Here is a 21,027-nt window from a genome sequence, read left to right as displayed (position 1 = left end):
CATTGTTGTGAGGAGGGGGCCCTATTTGCTGGCATAGCCATACAGCAGGCTGGTCTGGGCTTCCCAGATGTGCTGGGCATGAGGCACAGGAATACTTATTTATGATGATGTTACCCCTCTCATTTATAATGTGTAGCCATCAGTAGGTGTAATCTCTTAGGAGTTCAGCAGAGATTTGATTAAGTTCCTCAGAATATCCTTCTGGACAAAATGTCAAGCACGCAGCTAGACTAATACCTAATGTGATGGTTGAGCAGTTGGCAGATTGGTCAGACTCAAAGTGTAGTTGTAAATGGGGTTACCTGTGCCTGGCAGGGAGTCATTATGGGGGTTCCTGAGGGCTCCATTTTGGGTAGAGAAGCCTCGCACATAGATGTTGAGAAATTGGAGGGCCGGGCTATGAGCAACAGCGTGAAATTTAACAAGGGCAACTGGCGAATTCCCCATCTGAGACAGGGCAACCCTGGATCTATGTCCAGACTGCGGGAGGACAGGCTGGACAGTGGCTCAGCATGAAAGGACATGGGGGTTCTGGTTGACAGCAAGTGGACTGAGAGTCAACAGGGTGCCCTGGCAACCCAAAGGTCCCCCGTTTCCTGGGTTACATCAAGCACAGCATTGTTAGCTGGTCAAAGGAAGTGATTGTCCCACTCTACTGCGCACTGGTGCGGCCTTCCCTCAAGTGTTGTGTACAGAATTGGTCACCGCAATCGAACGACACAAAACTCTTAGACATTGTCAAAAGGAGAACTACAGAGATGGTGAAGGGTTTAGAGGGCAGGACGTAAGAGGAGTGGCTGCAGGCCCTTGTTTTGTTCAGCCCAGAGAAGAGGAGACCTCACCAGAGCTTACAGCTTCACCACGAAGGGAGCAGAGGGACAGGCGCTGATCTCTTCTGTCTGGTGAGCAGCAGTGGGGCCTGAGGGAACAGCCTGAAGCTGTGTCAGGGCAGGTTCAGCTTGGATATTAGGGAAAGGCTATTTCCTGAGAGGGTGGTTGTGCAGGTTCCCCGTGGAAACCATCACAGCACCAAGCCTGCTGCAGCACAAGACAACACTCTCAGAAATGCGGTTTGATTTTTGGGTAGTCCTGTGTGGAGCCAGGAGTTGGATGCAATGTTCCTTGTGGGTCCCTCACAACTTGTTCTATTCTGGGATTCCATGATTCCATCACATTTGCTGCGTCCCTGCCTTTCTAACAACTCGATAAGCCAGTCTTTACCCTTGTCTTTCCCGTTGGGTGTGCTGTATTGGTGGCTTGGTGGCCGTGGTGCTTGGAAGGTTGTAGGTGAGAGAAAGTGTTGAGGCCCTTTTCAACCTATCCTGATGACCTCTAGAGCTTTGCCTCTGTGCTGAGGGAAGTGGGAAGAAGAAGGGAAGAGGAAGCACGTCAGGCCGGCATGCTTGAGAACTTGTGGGTCAGCGACGGCACAAAGATGCATCCACATCCACCAGAGTCTTGCACTATACGTGTGGTGTCCGTGTGAGGGACAACTCGGTGAAATAATACTGGCCTCTATAGAGACCCCAGAGGGACACCACTCCTCCCCGGTCCCCACCTGGGCACCGAGCTGTTGAGCGCAACTCTTGGAATGTGACCGTGCAGTCAATTCCTTATCTGCTGAGTGGCCCATCATGTCTTTCCATTTTAGTGCCAAGGAGATATGTAAGAGCATTGTCCAAATACTTTTTGAACACCAAGAGACTTGGGGCCTGATGGCCACTTCAGCCCTGGTGTTTGCTCTTTTTATCGGGTGAATTTTGAAGAGCGTTGGGAGAAGAAATAATGAAGAGGCATCTCAGGATTTGGGATGCAGATTGATTTTATTGAGGAAAACATGAAACAGAGGGAAAGTCATGTGGGAGATGCACATTCTGAGGTGGCTGGAGGGTGACCACTAACCTATGTCCTTGCATACAGCGGATTTTCCCAGAGCCCTTAGGTCTCCCTACCCATGGTGGGAGCAGCCCCAGAAAGGTTCCCGAGGGACTATGCTAGTGAGCAAGGCATTGCAGCAGAGAGTAGTGGTGGTAGGTGGTGGTGCTATGGAAAGAAGAAAGAGGAAGAAAGAAGGAGGTATGTTGGCCATGTTTCCTGACAGCAAGGGCTGTCCCCTTCCTTGCTTGCTTGCTTTGCTGTGCCATGGAATGACGAGCTGTGGCTTGTCAGCTCGTATGCCATGGACAGCATGGAATTGGGTCCTCAGACTGAGAGCTGACTGGCATGGTGTTGGAGGCTACTGTCAGGAATATTGGCATGGGACCCTTAGCAGGGGTAGCAGGCTCTTCCACCAGAGATGCAGCCCAGGCCTCCCAGGCCAAAGCCTCCAAAGCCACCGGAGGAGATGGGCACTCCCTGGGCGCTGAGGTTGCTGCCCACGGCAGCTGATGCGGAGGATCCAACGGCGGTGTTCTGGGGGAAGGAGCTGAGGATGGGTCCTGGCAGGGTGACCAGCACGGTAGGAGGCTGGATGACGACGTGGGAGTCCTCGCACTGTCTGACACAGGGCTCGTTGCAGCTGTTAGCCAGCGGGGTGGGTCCACAGGGGCGGCAGATGTCGTAGCAGGACATGTCTGTGTTGTGGAGGGTCCCTGGAAGAGAGGGTATTGTGAAGGTGTAGGGTGTTGGTGGCATGAAGAGCAGTTCCGGGGTAGGCCAAGGGAGTGGAAAGGCCCAGAGTGGGGCTATGGAAAGCCTGGTGGTTGGGAGGTGGAGGGGCTGTAGAGGGTGGGGACAGAAGTTTTGTGGAGAGTTGGGCAAGGTGTTGTGGTTGAAGGAGCGGAGCAGAGTTCAGACTCACCTTGTTGGTCACAGGGGAGAAGGTGTCAGGATGAGCGTATGAGGGTGCGAGGCGCAGGGCTGGCTTTTATGCTGGTCCCCGAGTATCCGTGAGGTGAGAGAGCCTTTGCGCATGACAGAATTTGGTGTGAGTTACTCTTACATGCCACAACCCGTCAAGTAATGAGGTGGTGTATGATCTCCCCACAATGTCCTGCCTGCATTTCTTCCTGTTGAGGATGTTGGAAGTGGCGGAACATTTCAAGTGAGAGTATTAAAGACCGAAGGATAGCTTTTGAAGGTTCATGTAGGGGTGGATAGATGTTGCATTCAAGACATGGGAGAGGTGCTTTGTTGTCCGTGAGGTCATAGTTTGGCACTCATGAGTTGTGGTCGTTGGCTTTGTTGTGATGAGGAGGCCCCCCTTGTTGGCATCCACAGTAGGTTGGCCAGTGTTTCTCAGGTATGCTGGGCGTGATGCGCTACCACTTGCATCTCATTCAGTCCTTCTGTGCCTTCATCCCAACTCACCAGCCTGTGTTTAGCCCTTGTCTTTCCCGTTGGGTGTGCTTCATTGGTGTCTTGGTGGCAATCGTGCACATAGAGGCTGTACGTGGTAGCAAGTGTATGGGAGCAAGACCCCTGTCTTGTCCCTGGGGCCGCAGTCCAAAGAGGCAGAGAAGAGGTTTTTGCATAGCAGGGTGTTGTAGTTGCGGGCCTGTCTCAGGGCTGACAAGACTAAGTGCATTGGGGGCCCTGCCATACTTCCCAAAGGGTTGCGTTGGCGCCTCCATTGAGCTCCCTTTTCTGTGGCCAGCACCTTGACAGCAAGGGCTTTGGCCTAATGCAGTTTGGTTGGAATCCCTTGGGCTGTCTGTTGAGGCCTGGGAGAGGCTGTGAGATTTGTGAGGGGCAGGGACAGACATGTGGGAGTGTCCAGAAGGTCTGGGCCCAAAGCACTGGGGTGTTCTTTGGGGTGAGTGTCAAGGGGAGTGTCTATTTCTCTGTGTGTTGTTCAATGTTGACTCGTACGATGTGCACGTTTCAGAGTGGAGCTGGAGGTGTGCATGCTGCTTGTGGCTGTGGACCTGATGCCCCATTGGTCGTTGTTGCATTCTGAGGAGTGGGGAATTCCAAGTGCAGCCCCTGATCTGCTATGGTGAGTGTTTTTTTAGGCTGTCTCACTGGAGCTTGTTGACGAAGATGCTGGGGAGTCTGTATAGCTGGTTATGCAGGAGTCTGTGGGACCTGACAGGCTGCACCTGCAAACACTGAATGTCCCACGTGATATGTTTGCAATAGCAGTTTCAGTTATCTTTGAAAGGTCATGGTGACTGGGAGAGGTTCCTGTAAACTGGAGGAAAGTCATCCCATTCTTCTGTTTGAGAGCAGATGAAGTAAGAATTTCTGCGAATCTGCAGCCTGGGCAGCCTGACATCAGTGTTGTGACAAAAATCTCAATAATTTTCCCAGGCAAGGTCTTCTGTGTAGCTGTTTTATTTGTGATTGCAATGGTGTGCATCCTGGAAGCAGGAGTACACTGGAAAAGTATATCATAATCACTTGTATTCCCTAGTACCCAACGCCTGGTTTCTCCCGTTTCCTCACTGGATGCATACTACAGGTTCACAAGCTACTTGACGCCTTTCTATACCATATATGTCCAATTTTATTTGACCAAACTTTAATTTCTCCTTTTCATTTTTTTTTCCCCTTCTTCTTTCATGACCAGAGGGATCGCAATTTTTTGTTTTTACTGATTTTGCACTGCTCGTCCTGTTTTTCTAGCTATCTTGCTTATTTTGGGACAGTAGGACCTTCCCCTTATGTTCTTACCATACTCCCCACTGTAAAGCTACTGTCATGCCTGCCCAATCGCTTTTGAATATGCAAGTTTAGTGAAATTTTACGGTGCGAAAACACCTTCTCTTGCAAAAACACAACCTTGTTTCTCAAGGTATCTGGAAAGGCTCTGAAGGAAATCCTCCCAGAATGTATTCTCAAGCACAGAGAAGTGATGGAGAAGAGTCACCATGGATTTATAAAGAGCAAATTCCATGTGTGCCTCCGCAGAGTCTTCTACATAGAATTGACTGATGTCTTACATATATGTCACATACATGACTCTGTGATAGCGTTTGTTGTGAAGGTGTAGGATGATGTTGCAGAAGAAAGCAGTCAAGGATGTGCTGACATGGGCAGATTGCTTCAGAGGGCATAGAAGACGAGCCTTAATGTGCCCAAGGCTTTAGCTGGGCACATGTAGGTCTTGAGTGATGCGCTGAAAGCCCAGGTGGTGCCCACTTGTGGTGATGTTGGTGACATCCTCGCCAGGTGTGGTGGTTTCACCTAGCTGGGCAGCTGAGCTCTGCCATAACTGCTTTCTCACTCCCCCTTCTCAAAGGGAAAGGGGGAGAAGATACAATGAAAAGGGCTCAAGGGTTGACATAAGAACTGGGAGATCACTCAGCAGTGTTAGTCATGGTCAAAACAAGCTGAAGCACAGGGAGATAAATAAAACATGTTATCTATTACTAACAAGCTAGAGCAGTGAGAAAGAAGCAAAACACAAACAAACTAAAGATATCTACTTCATCCACCCCATTCCACCTCCTCCACTTGAGCGGCGTAGGGGAAGGACCAATGTGGGCTGCAGTCAGTTCTTGTTGCTTCGTGTCCGCCGTTCCTTCATAGTCCCTCTCTGTGCCTGCTCCACAAGGGTCCTTCCGAAAGGATGCCATCCTTCCCGAACCGAGCCTATGTGGGCTTCCCACAGGCAACAGCTCTTCAAGAACAGCTTCAATATGACTCCGTACCACAGGGTTCATATATCTGGAGCAAACTGCTCCAGCATGGGTCCTCCACAAGGAGCAGCTCTCCCCAGATCCCCTGCTCCTGCATGGGCTCCTCTCCACAACCTGCAGCTCTGTCCCAGGGGTCTATTCCTACAGGGGCTCTCCACGGGCCGCTGCCTCTTCTCTCCTGAATTTGTACAGGGTGAAGTGGGAATCATCATAGAATCACAGAATGGCTTGTCTTGGAAGGGAATATAAGGATCTCCTAACTCCAAAGCCCTGCCATAGGAAGGCATGGCACCCACCAGATCAGTCTGGCCAAGGCCCCATGTAGCCTGGCCTTGAACACCTCCAGGGATGGGCCATCTACTACTTCTCTTGGCACCCTGTTCCAGTGCCTCACCACCCCCACAGTAAAGAATTTCCTCCTAATGTCTAGTCTAAATCTATCCTCTTTATTTGGAGACCATTCCCCCTTGTGCTGTGGGCCATAAAGCTTCAGGTAGTACTCCATGTGGGGCCTCATAAGGACAGAGTAGAGGGGAACAATCACCTCCCTTGACCTGAAGGTCACACCTCTGTTGATGCAGCCCAGGATGCTGTGGGCTTTGTGGGCTGCAGGCGTGCACTGCTGGGTCCTGTTCAAACCTTTCATCCACCAGAACAACCCAAGTCCTTCTCTGCAGGGCTGCTCTCAATGAGTTCTTCTCCTAGTCTGTACTCCTGTCTGGGATTGCCCCCAACTCGGTGCAGCACCTTTCACTTGGACTTGTTGAACCTCATTCTGTTCTGATTGGCCTGCTTCTCCAGCCTGTCTAGGTTCCTTTGGATGAAGAGCATTGGGTGAAGAAAGGAGGAGTGTCAGTCTGGCATGCATTAGAACTTTATTGAGGAAGATTCGTGAAAAGGAAGGAACACAAAAAGAAGGGCCCTGGTCAGAGGTGCAGGCACAGTGACCATCAGCAGCTGTGCATTTTGTGTGGAAGGTATTTCCAGACCCCGGAGATCAGAGCATCCTCAGTCCCTGAAGTTGGTTGCAGGGCATTGTTAGCTGCTGTCAGGGGTGTTGGCGTGGGTCCTTAGCAGGGGTAGCAGGCTCTTCTGCCAGAGAAGCAGCCCAGGCCTCCCAAGCCATAGCCTCCAAGGCCAAAGCCTCCGAAGCCGCCGGAGGAGATGGGCACTCCCTGGGCACTGAGGTTGCTGCCCACGGCAGCTGATGCGGAGGATCCAACGGCGGTGTTCTGGGGGAAGGAGCTGAGGATGGGTCCTGGCAGAGTGACCACGACGGTGGAGGGCTGGATGGCGACGTGGGAGTCCTCGCACTGCCTGACACAGGGCTCGTTGCAGCTGTTAGCCAGCGGGGTGGGTCCGCAGGGGCGGCAGATGTCGTAGCAGGACATGTCTGTGGTGTGGAGGGAGCCTGGAAGAGAGGGTGTTGGGAAAGCAGAGGGTTTTAGGGGTGTGTGGAGCACTGCTGGAGGAGGCCAAGGGAGCAGGGAGGCCTACTGTTGTGGGGAGCATGGCATTGGGGAGGAAAAAGGGCTGCTGGGGCTGGGGGGAGAGGCTGTGTGGGGAGATAAGGCTGGTTGGGTAGGTGAAGGATGGGAGTGGGGTTCGGGCTCACCTTGTTTGTCGCAGGGGAGAAGGCTTCAGAACGAGTGTGTGAGAGAGCGAGGCACAGGGCTGGCTTTTATGCTGGTCCTTGAGTGCCCGCGGGGCAATTAACCCTTTGTGCATGACAACATTTGGCGTGAGCTCTTCTTAAACAACAAAGCCTGGCAAATAATGAGTTGAGGTGTTTTGTCCAACCCACAACGCACCCTTTTCATTTCTTCCTGCTGAGGACATGTCTATTTGGCCATGGCGGCAGCTTCTAAGTGAGAGTGGCTCTTTGGATGGATTTGCATGGAGAGTGCATTTGAGGGCAGTCAGCAGACGCGGCCAAAGCATGGGAGAGGTGGGGTGTCATGGAGTGAGGTAATGGAGAGTCACTTGTGTGGTGTGGTTTGCGGCTGCATTGTTGTGAGGAGGGGGCCCTATTTGCTGGCATCGCCATACAGCAGGCTGGTCTGGGATTCCCAGATGTGCTGGGCATGAGGCACAGGAATACTTATTTATGATGATGTTACCCCTCTCATTTATAATGTGTAGCCACCAGTAGGTGTAATCTCTTAGGAGTTCAGCAGAGATTTGATTAAGTTCCTCAGAATATCCTTCCGGACAAAATGTCAAGCACGCAGCTAGACTAATACCTAATGTGATGGTTGAGCAGTTGGCTGATTGGTCAGACTCAAAATGTAGTTGTAAATGGGGTTACCTGTGCCTGGCAGGGAGTCACTGTGGGGGTTCCCAAGGGCTCCATTTTGAGTAGAGAAGCCTCGCACATAGATGTTGAGAAATTAGAGGGTCGGGCTATGAGCAACAGCATGAAATTTAACAAGGGCAACTGGCGAATTCCCCATCTGAGACAGGGCAACCCTGGATCTATGTCCAGACTGGGGGAGGAGAGGCTGGATAGCGGCCCACCATGAAAGGACATGGGTCTTGAATGCAGGTAGGGTGACCAAAACCTCATCCTTGTGTGCAGAAGACGTTCCTGGGGCACGGAGATCTTCCTGCCCTGTGATGGGAGCAGTGGAGAGGGAGTTGAGTGAGCAGCAGTGGGGCCCGAGGGACCAGCCTGAAGCTGTGTCAGGGCAGGTTCAGCTTGGATATTAGGGAAAGGCTGTTTCCTGAGAGGGTGGTTTGGCACTGGAATAGGTTCCCCATGCAGATGGCACAGCCCATCCCTGCAGACCCTACTACCAAAACCTTGCCATGTAAACCCAAAACAGTAGGGGAGTTCTTGTGGCATTTTTCGACCTGCCCTACCTATATGTTTACCAAGCATTTGAGGGGCCTCACAAGGGCATAGCAGAGGGGGCCAATCACCTCCCTCACTATGCTGGCCAGTCCTCTGTTGATGCAGCACTGCATGCAGTTGGTCTTCTGGGCTGCAGTTGTGCACTGCTGGATCCTATTGAGCCACTACAAGAAGGATATCGAGGTGCTTGAGCGGGTCCAGAGAAGGGTGATGAAGCTGGTGAGGGGCCTGGAGAACAAGTCCTATGAGGAGCGGCTGAGGGAGCTGGGCTTGTTCAGCCTGGAGAAAAGGAGGCTCAGGGGCGACCTTATTGCTCTCTACAGATACCTTAAAGGAGGCTGTAGTGAGGTGGGGGTTGGCCTGTTCTCCCACGTGCCTGGTGACAGGACGAGGGGGAATGGGCTAAAGTTGCACCAGGGGAGTTTTAGGTTGGATGTTAGGAAGGACTTCTTTACCGAAAGGGTTGTTAGACACTGGAACAGGCTGCCCAGGGAAGTGGTGGAGTCACCATCCCTGGAAGTCTTTAAAAGACGTTTAGATGTAGAGCTTAGGGGTATGGTTTAGTGGGGATTGTTAGCGTTAGGTCAGAGGTTGGACTCGATGATCTTGAGGTCTCTTCCAACCTAGAAATTCTGTGATTCTGTGATTCTGTGATTCTTTCATCCACCAGAACAACCCAAGTCCTTCTCTGCAGGGCTGCTCTCAATGAGTTCTTCTCCCAGTCTGTACTCCTGTCTGGGATTGCCCTGACCCACGTTTAACACTTGGACTTGTTGAACCTCATGTGGTTCACATGGGCCTGCTTCTCCAGCCCGTCCACGTCCCTTTGAATGAACAGCATTGTGTGAAGAAAGGAGTGTCAGGCTGGCATGCATTAGAACTTTATTGAGGAAGACTCATGAAAAGGAAGGAGCACAAGCAGAATGGCCTTGGTCAGAGGTGCAGGCACAGTGACCATCAGCAGCTGTGCATTTTGTGTGGAAGGTATCCCCAGACCCCGGAGATCAGAGCATCCTCAGTCCCTGAAGTTGGTTGCAGGGCATTGTTAGCTGCTGTCAGGGGTATTGGCGTGGGTCCTTAGCAGGGGTAGCAGGCTCTTCTGCCAGAGAAGCAGCCCAGGCCTCCCAAGCCATAGCCTCCAAGGCCAAAGCCTCCGAAGCCACCGGAGGAGATGGGCACTCCCTGGGCGCTGAGGTTGCTGCCCACAGCAGCTGATGCGGAGGATCCAACGGCAGTGTTCTGGGGGAAGGAGCTGAGGATGGGTCCTGGCAGGGTGACCACCACGGTGGAAGGCTGGATGGCGACGTGGGAGTCCTCGCACTGCCTGACACAGGGCTCGTTGCAGCTGTTAGCCAGCGGGGTGGGTCCGCAGGGGCGGCAGATGTCGAAGCAGGACATGTCTGTGGTGTGAAGGGTGCCTGGAAGAGAGGGTGTTGGGAAGGTGGAGGGTGCTGGGGGCGTGAGGAGCGGTGCCTAGGTAGGCAAGGGGAGCGGGGAGACCTGGGATTTTATGAGAGCATGGCTTTGGGGAGGCAGAAGGGCTGCTGAGGCTGGGGGTAGAGAGTATGTGGGGAGGCGGGTGAAGGAGGGGATCGGGGTTCAGTCTCACCTTGTTGGTCGCAGAGGAGAAGGTGTCGGAAGGAGTGTGTGAGGGAGCAAGGTGCACGGCCGGCTTTTATGCTGGTCCGTGAGTGCCTGCAGGGCGAGAGAGCCTCTGCGCATGACAACATTTGGCGTGAGCTGCTCTTACGTTCCAAAGCCTGGCAAGTAATGAGTTGAGGTGTGGTGTCCTTCCCACAACTTGACCTTTTCATGTCCTCCTGTTGAGGACATGGTGTTAGATGCTGACAGAACCTTCAAAGTGAGAGAATTAGAGGCTGGAGCATTTCTCTGAAAGGTGCATGGGAGGGCAAGTAGATGATGTGGCCAGAGGCTGGATGAGCTGCGGTGTCATTAGTGAGGTCTTTGCATAGCGTTCATGTGGTGTGGCCCAGCTTCACTGGGCTTTGTCTCACTGAGCATGTCACTGCAGTGGAGAGTATTGGGCATAGAAGAAGATGCTATGAAAAGAAGGAATGAGAGGTGAATAGGTCCTACAGTGGCCTTGTTTCTTGACAGCATAGGCTTCCCCTCCTTTCCTCCAAACCTAAAGTCCCTAGAGAAAACCCTAGGGTTGACAGTCAGCTTGATGGGATTTCTCAGGCTGGGTCGTGTGGTCTGGGAGTGGTTCTGATTTTCATGAAAGGCAGAAGAGAAGAGGGAGTGTGAAAAATGGCTAGCTGGCAGCCATTGCGTTATTGGGGATATTTGGAATTTGTGTCAAGGGGGAAACCTATTTCTCTGCGCAGTGTTTGATTTTCTGAAAGATGATTTGGACATTTGAGGCAGAACTAGTGCATGTGAGCTAAAACTCCGAAGGCATTCAACTGGTTAGCCAAGGTGAACGTTTTGCAGGCTGTCCAACAGGTGAGTAGTGCATGTTGCTTTGGAATATAGGGAGGCATTGCCACTGGATGTACTGAAGTGAAGAGGACCTGTCAGGTTGCACCTACAAATGCTGAGTGTTTGTACTGTGTCTGGCTGGGATGTTACCTTTCCCTGCAGCAGCCCATACAGTGCTGTGCTCTGCACTTGTAGCTAGAACAGCATTGTTATCACACCAGTGCTGTGTCTACGGCGGAGCAGTGCCGGCACATCAGGACTCTCTCTAACCCTCCTAGGGGGTGGACAAAAAGGTGAGAAGAGCAACATCACCAGGGCAGCTGACTTAAACCAGACAAAGGGATATTCCATACCATGTGGTGTCACACTCAGCAATAAAAATGGAAAGAAAAAGAAGAGTGAGTGTTGGGCTCTCATTGTGAGAACTTCAGTCCTCCTCCCGAACACGGCCTACGTACATTGAGGCCCTGCTTCAAGGACATGGTCCAGAATCGCTCATTTGAGGGAAGTAGAGAGTGATTTCTTTCCTCTGCACTGCCACACAGACTTAATTTTTATATTTTTTTCTCCTTTTTTATCCCTTTCGCCCTCCTTTTTCCCCTTTCCTTTTTTTTCCACTTTAGTTAGATTGTTTAGTTAATAATATTCTTTCCTTATTTATTATTATTATTATTTTCCCCTTTAATTAAATTATCCTTATCTCAACCTGTGTGTTGTTCTTTACTTTTCTTCTTCCCTTCCTCATCTAAGAAGGGGGAGTGAGAGAGAGGTTGTGGTGTTTAGCTGCCTAGCGCGGTAAAACCACCACAGAGTCCAGCCTGATATCTTCACAAGGCTTTCAGCTTTCTTTGAAAGTTGATGGCAACTGGGTTCCTGAAGATTGCAAGAGACTCATCCCACTGTGATGTTCAACAAGATGGAGAAGGAAGGTGTGGGGAACTGCAGGCTGGTTGGCCTGCCATCAGTCTCTGGGAAAGTGCGGAAGGAAATCTTCTTGGGAAGCATTGCCAAGCACTCAAAGGAGAGGAACGCGAAGGGGAGTTTTCAGCATGGAGTTAGAGAACTGAAGTCATGCCTGGGCCTTCTCAGTGTCTTCTGCATTGAAATAACTCTCCTGGTAGATGAGGAAAGAGCTGTGGCTGTTGCTTACATTGCCTTTAGTAAAGGCTTTGATGCTCCCTCCAATGACATGGTCATTCAGAAACTGAGAAGTTCTGAAACTCAGTTCAGAAACTGAGAAGTTCATGGCCATTCAGAAACTGAGAACTCACTGAGAACTGTGAACTGAGAGCCTCACAGGTCTAGATCCTCTGGAGTTGTAGAAGTGTATGAAAAGGGACACAAGACCTCTCTTACCAAGTATGTCACTGACAACAGCAGCAATGGGCTGCTGCTGTTCTTCTGGCATGTGACACAAGACCTTCACTTGCCCAACCAAAGGTCTTGGCTAGCTAAGGGACTTCTGCATGGGTCAGAAGTCAGCACACACTGAGTAACTCTTTTCCATCAGGATTTTCTGGCCACCACCCCTGACAAATACCATCAAGACACTGCAATCAGTGTCATGGAATGAGGGTTGTACCTCTGGGATGAGGTTGGATCTTGGGCTCACCAAATCCTCAACTGCAGCTCTTTCTCATAGAATCCTTTTCACGAGTCTTCTATGATAGTTCTAATCTAAAAGTTCTAATGCATGCCAGGCTGACACTCCTCGTTTCTTCACACAACACTCTTCATCCAATGGAACCCTGACGGGCTAGAGAAGCAGGACCATGTGAATTGCATGAGGTTCAACAAGTCCAAGTGCAGCGTGCTGCACCTGGGACAGGCCAATCCCAGACAGGAGTACAGACTGGGAGAAGAACTCATTGAGAGCAGCCCTGCAGAGAAGGACTTGGGTTGTTCTGGTGGATGAAAGGCTCAACAGGATCCACAGATGCACACCTGAAGTTCAGAAGGCCAACTGCATGCAGTGCTGCATCAACAGAGCAGTAACCAGCATAGTGAGGGAGTTGATTGTCCCCCTCTCTGCTCTCCACTGCAATGACTGGCTCACAGCCACAAAGCCCAGTGTGGTTGGGCCACACCACATGAATGCCATGCAAAGACCTCACTCATGACACCGCACCTCAACCAGCCTTTCGCAAAAATCATCTACCTGTCCTCCCATGCAACTTTCAGAGAAATGCAACAGCCTCTATTACTCTCACTTTGAAGGTGCCGTCAGGATTTAATACCATGTCCTCAACAGGAGGAAATGAAAAGGTCAAATTGTGGGAAGGACACCACACCTCAACTCATTACTTGCCAGGCTTTGGAATGTAAGAGCAGCTAACGCCAAATGTTGTCATGCGCAGAGATTCTCTTGCCCTGTGGGCACTCAAGGAGCAGCATAAAAGCCAGCCCTGTGTCTCGCACCCTCACACACTCCTCCTGACGCCTTCGCCCCTGTGACCAACAAGGTGAGCCTTAGCCCCGATCCCCTCCTTCTCCTTACCCATCAGACCCATCTCTCCACACAGTCTCTGCCCCCAGCCCCAGCAGCCCTTCCGCCTCCCAACCACCAGGATCCCCACAAGCACAGCCCTCCCCGCTCCCCTTGCCTACTTAGGCACCACTCCTCACACCCCCAACACCCTACACATTCCCAACAGCCTCTCTTCCAGGGACCCTCCACACCACAGACATGTCCTGCTACGACATCTGCCGCCCCTGCGGACCCACCCCGCTGGCTAACAGCTGCAACGAGCCCTGTGTCAGGCAGTGCGAGGACTCCCACGTCGCCATCCAGCCTCCTACCGTGGTGGTCACCCTGCCAGGACCCATCCTCAGCTCCTTCCCCCAGAACACTGCTGTTGGATCCTCTGCATCAGCTGCCGTCGGCAGCAACCTCAGCACCCAGGGAGTGCCCATCTCCTCCGGCGGCTTTGGAGGCTTTGGCCTGGGAGGCTATGGCTTCGGAGGCCTGGGCTGCTTCTCTGGCAGAAGAGCCTGCTACCCCTGCTAAGGACCCACGCCAACACCCCTGACAGCAGCTAACAATGCCCTGCAGCCAACTTCATGGACTGAGGATGCTCTGATCTCCGGGGTCTGGGAATACCTTCCACACAAAATGCATAGCTGCTGATGGTCACTGTGCCTGCACCTCTGACCAGGGCCCTTCTTTTTGTGCTCCTTCCTTTTCACGAGTCTTCCTCAATAAAGTTCTAATGCATGCCAGCCTGACACTCCTCCTTTTTCACCCAATGCTCTTCATCCAAAGGAACCTAGACAGGCTGGAGAAGCATGCCAATCAGAACAGAATGAGGTTGAACAAGTCCAAGTGCAGCGTGGTGTAACTGGGTCAGGGCAATCCCAGACAGGAGTACAGACTGGGAGAAGAACTCATTGAGAGCAGCCCTGCAGAGAAGGACTTGGGTTGTTCTGGTGGATGAAATGCTCAACAGGATCCAGCAATGCATGACTGCAGCCCAGAAGGCCAACTGCATTCAGTGCTGCATCAACAGAGCAGTAATCAGCATAGTGAGGGAGTTTATTGCCCCCCTCCTTTCTGTTCTCATGAGGCTCCACTTTGAGCAGCTCTCCTGTGAAAGAAGGCTCAGAGAGCTGGGGATGTTCAGCCTGGAGAAGTGAAGGTTCTGCTGAGAATTCGTTGAGATCTTTCAATAGTCAAAGGGGTCTTCAAAAAGGATGGAGAATATCTCTTTACTCGTGTAGATAATGATAGGAGAAGGGGTAATGGTCTTCAACTGAAAAGAGGATAGATTTAGACTAGATATTAGGAGGAAATTCTTCAGTGCGAGGGTGATGAGGCACTGTAACAGGTTCTCAAGACAAGACTGTGAATGCCCCATCCCTGGTGGAGTTCAGGGGCAGCCTGGATGGGGCCTTGTCCAACATGATCTGGTGGGTGACATCCCTTCCTACGGCAGGGGGCTGGAGTAAGATGATCCTTAAAGTTCCTTCCAAGGTGAGACACTCTATGACTCTATGATGATTCCCACCTCACCCTGTTTAAGTACACAGTTCAAGATCGTGTCAAAAAGTACCACAAGGCTATCCCTATTGTGCTGTTTTTACATTGCAAGGTTTTTGGTAGTGGGGACTGCAGAGGTGGCCTCTGTGAGAAGAATCCAGCAGCTGCCCCATGTTTGATAAGGGCCTGTTTCAGCCATCTACAAAGGGACCTGATGCTGCATAGTGCCGAACCAATAATCGATGTTGTTTGTGCCTCTCTGATCCTCCACCTTCACAACAAACACTATCACAGAGTCCTACATAGAGGTAGGACGTCAGTCACTTCTACGTAGAAGATGCTGTGTAGGCACACATGGGATATGCTCTCTATAAATCCATGCTGACTACTCTCCTTCACTTTTCTGTGGTTGAGAATACATTCAGGGAGGGTTTCCTCAGAACCTTCCCAGGGACTAATATCAGGCTGACCAGGCTGCAGTTTCCCAGAAATTCCTCCTTCATCTGCTCTCAAACAGAAGAATGGGATGAGTCTCTTCCAGCATTCAGGATCCTCTCCCAGTCACCATGACCTTTCAAAAATAACTGAAACTGCTATTGCAAATATATCACCTGGGACATTCAGCACTTGCAGGTCTAGTCTGCTGGGTCCCACAGACCCCTGCATAACCAGCCAAACAGCCTCCCAAGCATCTTCGTCAACAAGCTGCAGTGGGAAACCCTTCAAAACAGTCACCTTGGCAGATCAGGGGCTGCACTTGTCATTCCCCACTCCTCAGAATGCAACCACGACCACTGGGGCCTCAGGTCCGCAGCCACAAGCAGCATGCACACCTCCAGCTCCCCTCTGAAACGTCCACATCGTATATGTCAACACTGAACACCACACAGAGAAATAGGATTCCCCCATGACACTCACCTCAAAGAACACCCCAGTGCTTTGGGCCCAGACCTTCTGGACACTCCCACATGTCTGTCCCTGCCCCTCACAAATCTCACAGCCTCTCCCAGGCGTCAACAGACAGCCCAAGGGACTCCCAGCAAATGGCTGGAGACCAAAGCCCCAGCTGTCGACATGCTGGCCACAGAAAAGGGAGCACTATGGAGGTGCCAACACAACCCTTTTGGAAGCATGGCAGGGCTCCCAACACACTTAGTCTTGTCAGCCCTGAGAAAGGCCCGCGACTACAACACCCTGCTATGCAAACATCCCTCCTCTGCCTCTTCAGACAGCTGACCCAGGAGCAAAACAGGGAGTGTACTTTCTCTCAACTACAAACTACACATGCAAAATGTCCACCAAGCAACCAATGAAGCACACCCAACAGGGTAAAACAAGGGCTATACGCAGGCTGGTGGGTTAGGATGAAGGCACGGAGGGAGTGAATGTGATGCAAGTGGTAGTGCATCACGCCCAGCATACCTGAGAAGCACTGACCAACCTGCTGGAGATGTCAGCAAGGGGTGCCCCCTCCTCACAAGAAAGCCACCGAGAACACCTCATGAGTGCCAAACCATGACCTCATGGACAACAATGCACCTCTCCCATGTCTTGAATGCAACATCTATCCATCCCTACATGAGCCTTCAAAAGATATGCTTGTTCTGAGGACTGCAGCTTGGAGGAAAAGGGGAAACATGGTAAAGTTGGGAAATATGGCCAGTGTAGGACCTACTTACTTCTCATTCCTTGTTTTCATAGCACCCAATTCTATGCCCTATGCTGTCCATTGCAATAACTTGCTGACAGCCACAAAGTCCAGTGTGTCTGTGCCACACAACATGAATGCCACACAAAGACCTCACTCATGATACCGCACATCTATGAGCCTTTCGACACATCATATACCTGCCCACCCATGCCGCTTACAGAGAAATGCTCCAGCCTCTAATTCTCTCACTTTGAAGGTGCCGTCAGGATCTAACACCATGTCCTCAACAGGAGGAAATAAAAAGGTCAAGTTGTGGGAAGGACACCACACCCCACCTCATTACTTGCCAGGCTATGGCATGCAAGAGCAGCTCACGCTAAATGTTGTCATGCGCAGAGGCTCTCTTGCCCTGCAGGCACTCAAGGACCAACATAAAAGCCGGCCCTGCGCCTCACACCCTCACACACTCCTCCTGAAGCCTTCTCCCCTGCGACCAAAAAGGTGAGTCTTAACCCCATTTTCCTCCTTCACCTGCCTTATCGAAACCATCTCTCCACACACCATCTGTCCCCATCCTCAGCAGCCCTTCCGCCTCCCCTCCACCATGCTACCTGCAAACCCAGGCCTCCCCAATCCCTTCCTTTCCCTCACCACCGCTCCAGACACCCCTGACACCTTCAAAACAACCTGCACCTTCCCAACACCCTCTCTTCCAGGCTCCCTCCACACCACAGACATGTCCTGCTACGACATCTGCCGCCCCTGCGGACCCACCCCGCTGGCTAACAGCTGCAACGAGCCCTGTGTCAGGCAGTGCGAGGACTCCCACGTTGCCATCCAGCCCTCCACCGTCGTGGTCACCCTGCCAGGACCCATCCTCAGCTCCTTCCCCCAGAACACCGCCGTTGGATCCTCCGCATCAGCTGCCGTGGGCAGCAACCTCAGCGCCCAGGGAGTGCCCATCTCCTCCGGCGGCTTCGGAGGCTTTGGCCTTGGAGGCTATGGCTTGGGAGGCCTGGGCTGCTTCTCTGGCAGAAGAGCCTGCTACCCCTGCTAAGGACCCACGCCAACACCCCTGACAGCAGCTAACAATGCACTGCAGCCAACTTCATGGACTGAGGATGCTCTGATCTCTGGGGTCTGGAAATATCTTCCACACAAAATGCACAGCTGCTGATGGTCACTGTGCCTGCACCTCTGACCAGGGCCCTGCTGCTTGTGCTCCTTCCTTTTCACGAGTCTTCCTCAATAAAGTTCTAATGCATGCCAGCCTGACACTCCTCCTTTCTTCACACAACGCTCTTCATTCAAAGGGACCTGGACGGGCTGGAGAAGAAGGCCCATATGAACCACATGAGGTTCCACAAGTCCAAGTGTTAAACGTGGGTCAGGGCAATCCCAAAAAGGAGTACAGACTGGGAGAAGAACTCATTGAGAGCAGCCCTGCAGAGAAGGACTTGGGTTGTTCTGGTGGATGAAAGGCTTAACAGGATCCATAGATGCACGCCTGCAGCCCAGAAGGCCAACTGCATGCAGTGCTGCATCAACCGAGGATTGGCCAGCATAGTGTGGGAGGTGATTGGCCCCCTCTGCTCTGCCCTTGTGAGGCCCCTCAAATGCTTGGTAAACATATAGGTAGGGCAGGTCGAAAAATGCCACAAGAACTCCCCTACTGTTTTGGGTTTACATGGCAAGGTTTTGGTAGTAGGGTCTGCAGGGATGGGCTGTGCCATCTGCATGGGGAACCTATTCCAGTGCCAAACCACCCTCTCGGGAAACAGCCTTTCCCTAATATCCAAGCTGAACCTGCCCTGACACAGCTTCAGGCTGGTCCCTCGGGCCCCACTGCTGCTCACTCAACTCCCTCTCCACTGCTCCCATCACAGGGCAGGAAGATCTCCGTGCCCCAGGAACGTCTTCTGCACACAAGGATGAGGTTTTGGTCACCCTACCTGCATCCAAGACCCATGTTCTTTCATGGTGGGACGTTCTCCAGCCTCTCCTCCCCCAGTCTGGAAATAGATCCAGGGTTGCCCTGTCTCAGATGGGGAATTTGCCAGTTGCCCTTGTTAAATTTCATGCTGTTGCTCATAGCCCGGCCCTCTAATTTCTCAACATCTATGTGCGAGGCTTCTCTACTCAAAATGGAGCCCTCGGGAACCCCCACAGTGACTCCCTGCCAGGCAAAGGTAACCCCATTTACAACTACATTTTGAGTCTGACCAATCTGCCAACTGCTCAACCATCACATTAGATATTAGTCTAGCTGCGTGCTTGACATTTTGTCCAGAAGGATATTCTGAGGAACTTAATCAAATCTCTGCTGAACTCCTAAGAGATTACACCTACTGGTGGCTACACATTATAAATGAGAGGGGTAACATCATCATAAATAAGTATTCCTGTGCCTCATGCCCAGCACATTTGGGAAGCCCAGACAAGCCTGCTGTATGGCGATGCCAGCAAATAGGGCCCCCTCCTCACAACAATGCAGCCGCAAACCACACCACACAAGTGACACTCCATGACCTCACTCCATGACACCCCACCTCTCCCATGCTATGGCCGCGTCTGCTGACTGCCCTCAAATGCACTCTCCATGCAAATCCATCCAAAGAGCCACTCTCACTTAAAAGATGCCACCAAGGCAAATAGACATGTCCTCAACAGGAGGAAATGAAAAGGGTGCGTTGTGGGAAGGACACCACACCTCACCTCATTACTTGCCAGGCTTTGGCATTTCAGAGCAGCTACGCCAAATGCTGTCATGTGCAAAGGATTTCTTGCCCCGCGGGCACTCACGGACCAGCATAAAAGCCGGCCCTGCACCTCGCACCCTCACACACTCCACCAGACGCCTTCTCCCCTGCGACCAACAAGGTGAGCCTGAACCCCGGCCCCCTCCTTCACCCACCCCACCAGCCCTATCTTTCCACTTGCCCTCTGCCTCCACACTTAGCAGCCCTTCCACCTCCCCAACACCATGCTCCCCACAAACACAGGCCTCCCCACTCTCTTGGCCTTCCCCACCACCACTCCTCATGCCCCCAACACCCTTCACCTTCCCAACACTCTCTCTTCCAGGCACCCTCCACACCACAGACATGTCCTGCTACGACATCTGCCGCCCCTGCGGACCCACCCCGCTGGCTAACAGCTGCAACGAGCCCTGTGTCAGGCAGTGCGAGGACTCCCGCGTTGTCATCCAGCCTCCTGCCGTGCTGGTCACCCTGCCAGGACCCATCCTCAGCTCCTTCCCCCAGAACACCGCCGTTGGATCCTCTGCATCAGCTGCCGTGGGCAGCAACCTCAGCGCCCAGGGAGTGCCCATCACCTCTGGAGGCTTCGGAGGCTTTGGCCTTGGAGGCCTGGGCTGCATCTCTGGCGGAAGAGCCTGCTACCCCTGCTAAGGACCCATGCCAACACCGCTGACAAAAGACTGCAACACCATGCAAGCCAGAACTCCGACTGAGGATTCACCTCTGCACTGTTCGAGGCACATGGGCTCACCAGCCACGGCTCTTCTTCTCATGGCACTCCACACTCTAGCAGGGAAGGGGGCCAGTCCGTGCTGCCTGGACACATGGCTCACGGACAGCCCATCCTCTCTCATTTCCTTCTACTCCTACCACCATCTTCCATGTCCACTACTCTCCCCTGCAAAGGCTTGCTCACAGCCACAAACCCACCCAGCACCTTCCATGTGTTGATTTTATTGCAGTGGGGGAAGACTTTGGGGCTCTGGGAAAATCTGTTGTACCATGGGACACAGCCTGATGGTTGCACTACTTGCACCACAGAACAGGTCCATTCTGCTCTCATACCTTTGCACTCTTTTTCCACAATAAAGTTCTTGTGCATGTCAGCCTGTGATGTCTCCTCTTTCTTTCTGCTCCCAACACTCCTTCTAATTCACTCAACATTAAGCAGGGCTCGGCAGGCGAGCAGGGCCCAAGTCTGTTGTTGTTCAAGGAGCTTCTTGACAGCACTCATGCATATAGCGTTGTTTTAAAACAAGAAGAGTCATAGATTTGACAGAAGGACCACATAGCATAAAACATATTGGCTGGATGAGCACATTCAAGGAGAAGCAGCCAACATCCCTATACCCAGGTGAAGACCAGGGTGGAGTGTTATCTCACGGGAGTCTGTCCTGGGACCAGTTTTATTTCACCTCCTCATCCCTGACATACACGGTGGGATTGAGCGGGCCCTCGGCAAGTTTGTGCATGGCACCAAGCTCAGTGGGGTGGCCGACACCTTAGAGGAAAGGATTTCCAGCTACAAACACAGGCTGAGAGAGATGGGCTTGGTCAGCCTGGGGAAGAGAAGGCTCCAGGAGACGGTATAGAGGCCCTCTAGTACTTAGAAGAGGCTACAGGAAAGGTGTGGAGGAACTCTTTATCAGGGCGTGTAGTGATATGACAAGTGTTAACAGCTTTAAACTAAAAGAGAGTAGATTTAGATTAGATATAAGGAAGAAATTCTTCACCCTGGGGATGGTGAGCTAAAGGGACACAAG

General features: G+C 52.1%; 5 protein-coding genes and 1 pseudogene across 5 annotated transcripts; 3 read left to right on the top strand and 3 right to left on the bottom strand.

Annotated features, from left to right (window-relative positions):
* Positions 1-2,265: 2,265 nt before the first annotated feature.
* LOC116485396 (feather keratin 1-like) lies at positions 2,266-2,571 on the bottom strand. Its single transcript, XM_032180697.1, has one exon. It carries the CDS (start codon positions 2,569-2,571, stop codon positions 2,266-2,268), a length of 306 nt encoding a protein of 101 aa, XP_032036588.1.
* Positions 2,572-6,652: 4,081 nt separating this feature from the next.
* On the bottom strand, positions 6,653-6,973 carry LOC116486686 (feather beta keratin-like). Its single transcript, XM_032183113.1, has one exon. The coding sequence runs from the start codon at positions 6,971-6,973 to the stop codon at positions 6,653-6,655; it is 321 nt and encodes a 106-aa protein (XP_032039004.1).
* A 2,540-nt stretch (positions 6,974-9,513) lies between these two features.
* LOC116486705 (feather keratin 1-like) lies at positions 9,514-9,834 on the bottom strand. The gene has a single exon (XM_032183136.1). It carries the CDS (start codon positions 9,832-9,834, stop codon positions 9,514-9,516), a length of 321 nt encoding a protein of 106 aa, XP_032039027.1.
* Positions 9,835-13,564: 3,730 nt separating this feature from the next.
* On the top strand, positions 13,565-13,885 carry LOC116486636 (feather keratin 1-like). Its single transcript, XM_032183035.1, has one exon. It carries the CDS (start codon positions 13,565-13,567, stop codon positions 13,883-13,885), a length of 321 nt encoding a protein of 106 aa, XP_032038926.1.
* A 3,008-nt stretch (positions 13,886-16,893) lies between these two features.
* Positions 16,894-17,562, top strand: LOC116486684 (annotated as a pseudogene).
* Positions 17,563-19,609: 2,047 nt separating this feature from the next.
* Positions 19,610-19,915, top strand: LOC116485395 (feather keratin 1-like). The gene has a single exon (XM_032180696.1). The coding sequence runs from the start codon at positions 19,610-19,612 to the stop codon at positions 19,913-19,915; it is 306 nt and encodes a 101-aa protein (XP_032036587.1).
* Positions 19,916-21,027: the final 1,112 nt, after the last annotated feature.

The sequence above is a fragment of the Aythya fuligula genome, chromosome 2 (genome assembly GCF_009819795.1).
Source record: "Aythya fuligula isolate bAytFul2 chromosome 2, bAytFul2.pri, whole genome shotgun sequence".
Classification (NCBI taxonomy): domain Eukaryota; kingdom Metazoa; phylum Chordata; class Aves; order Anseriformes; family Anatidae; genus Aythya; species Aythya fuligula.
Note: the sequence above shows the minus strand (reverse complement) of the source record. Positions and strands in the feature narration are given on the sequence as shown.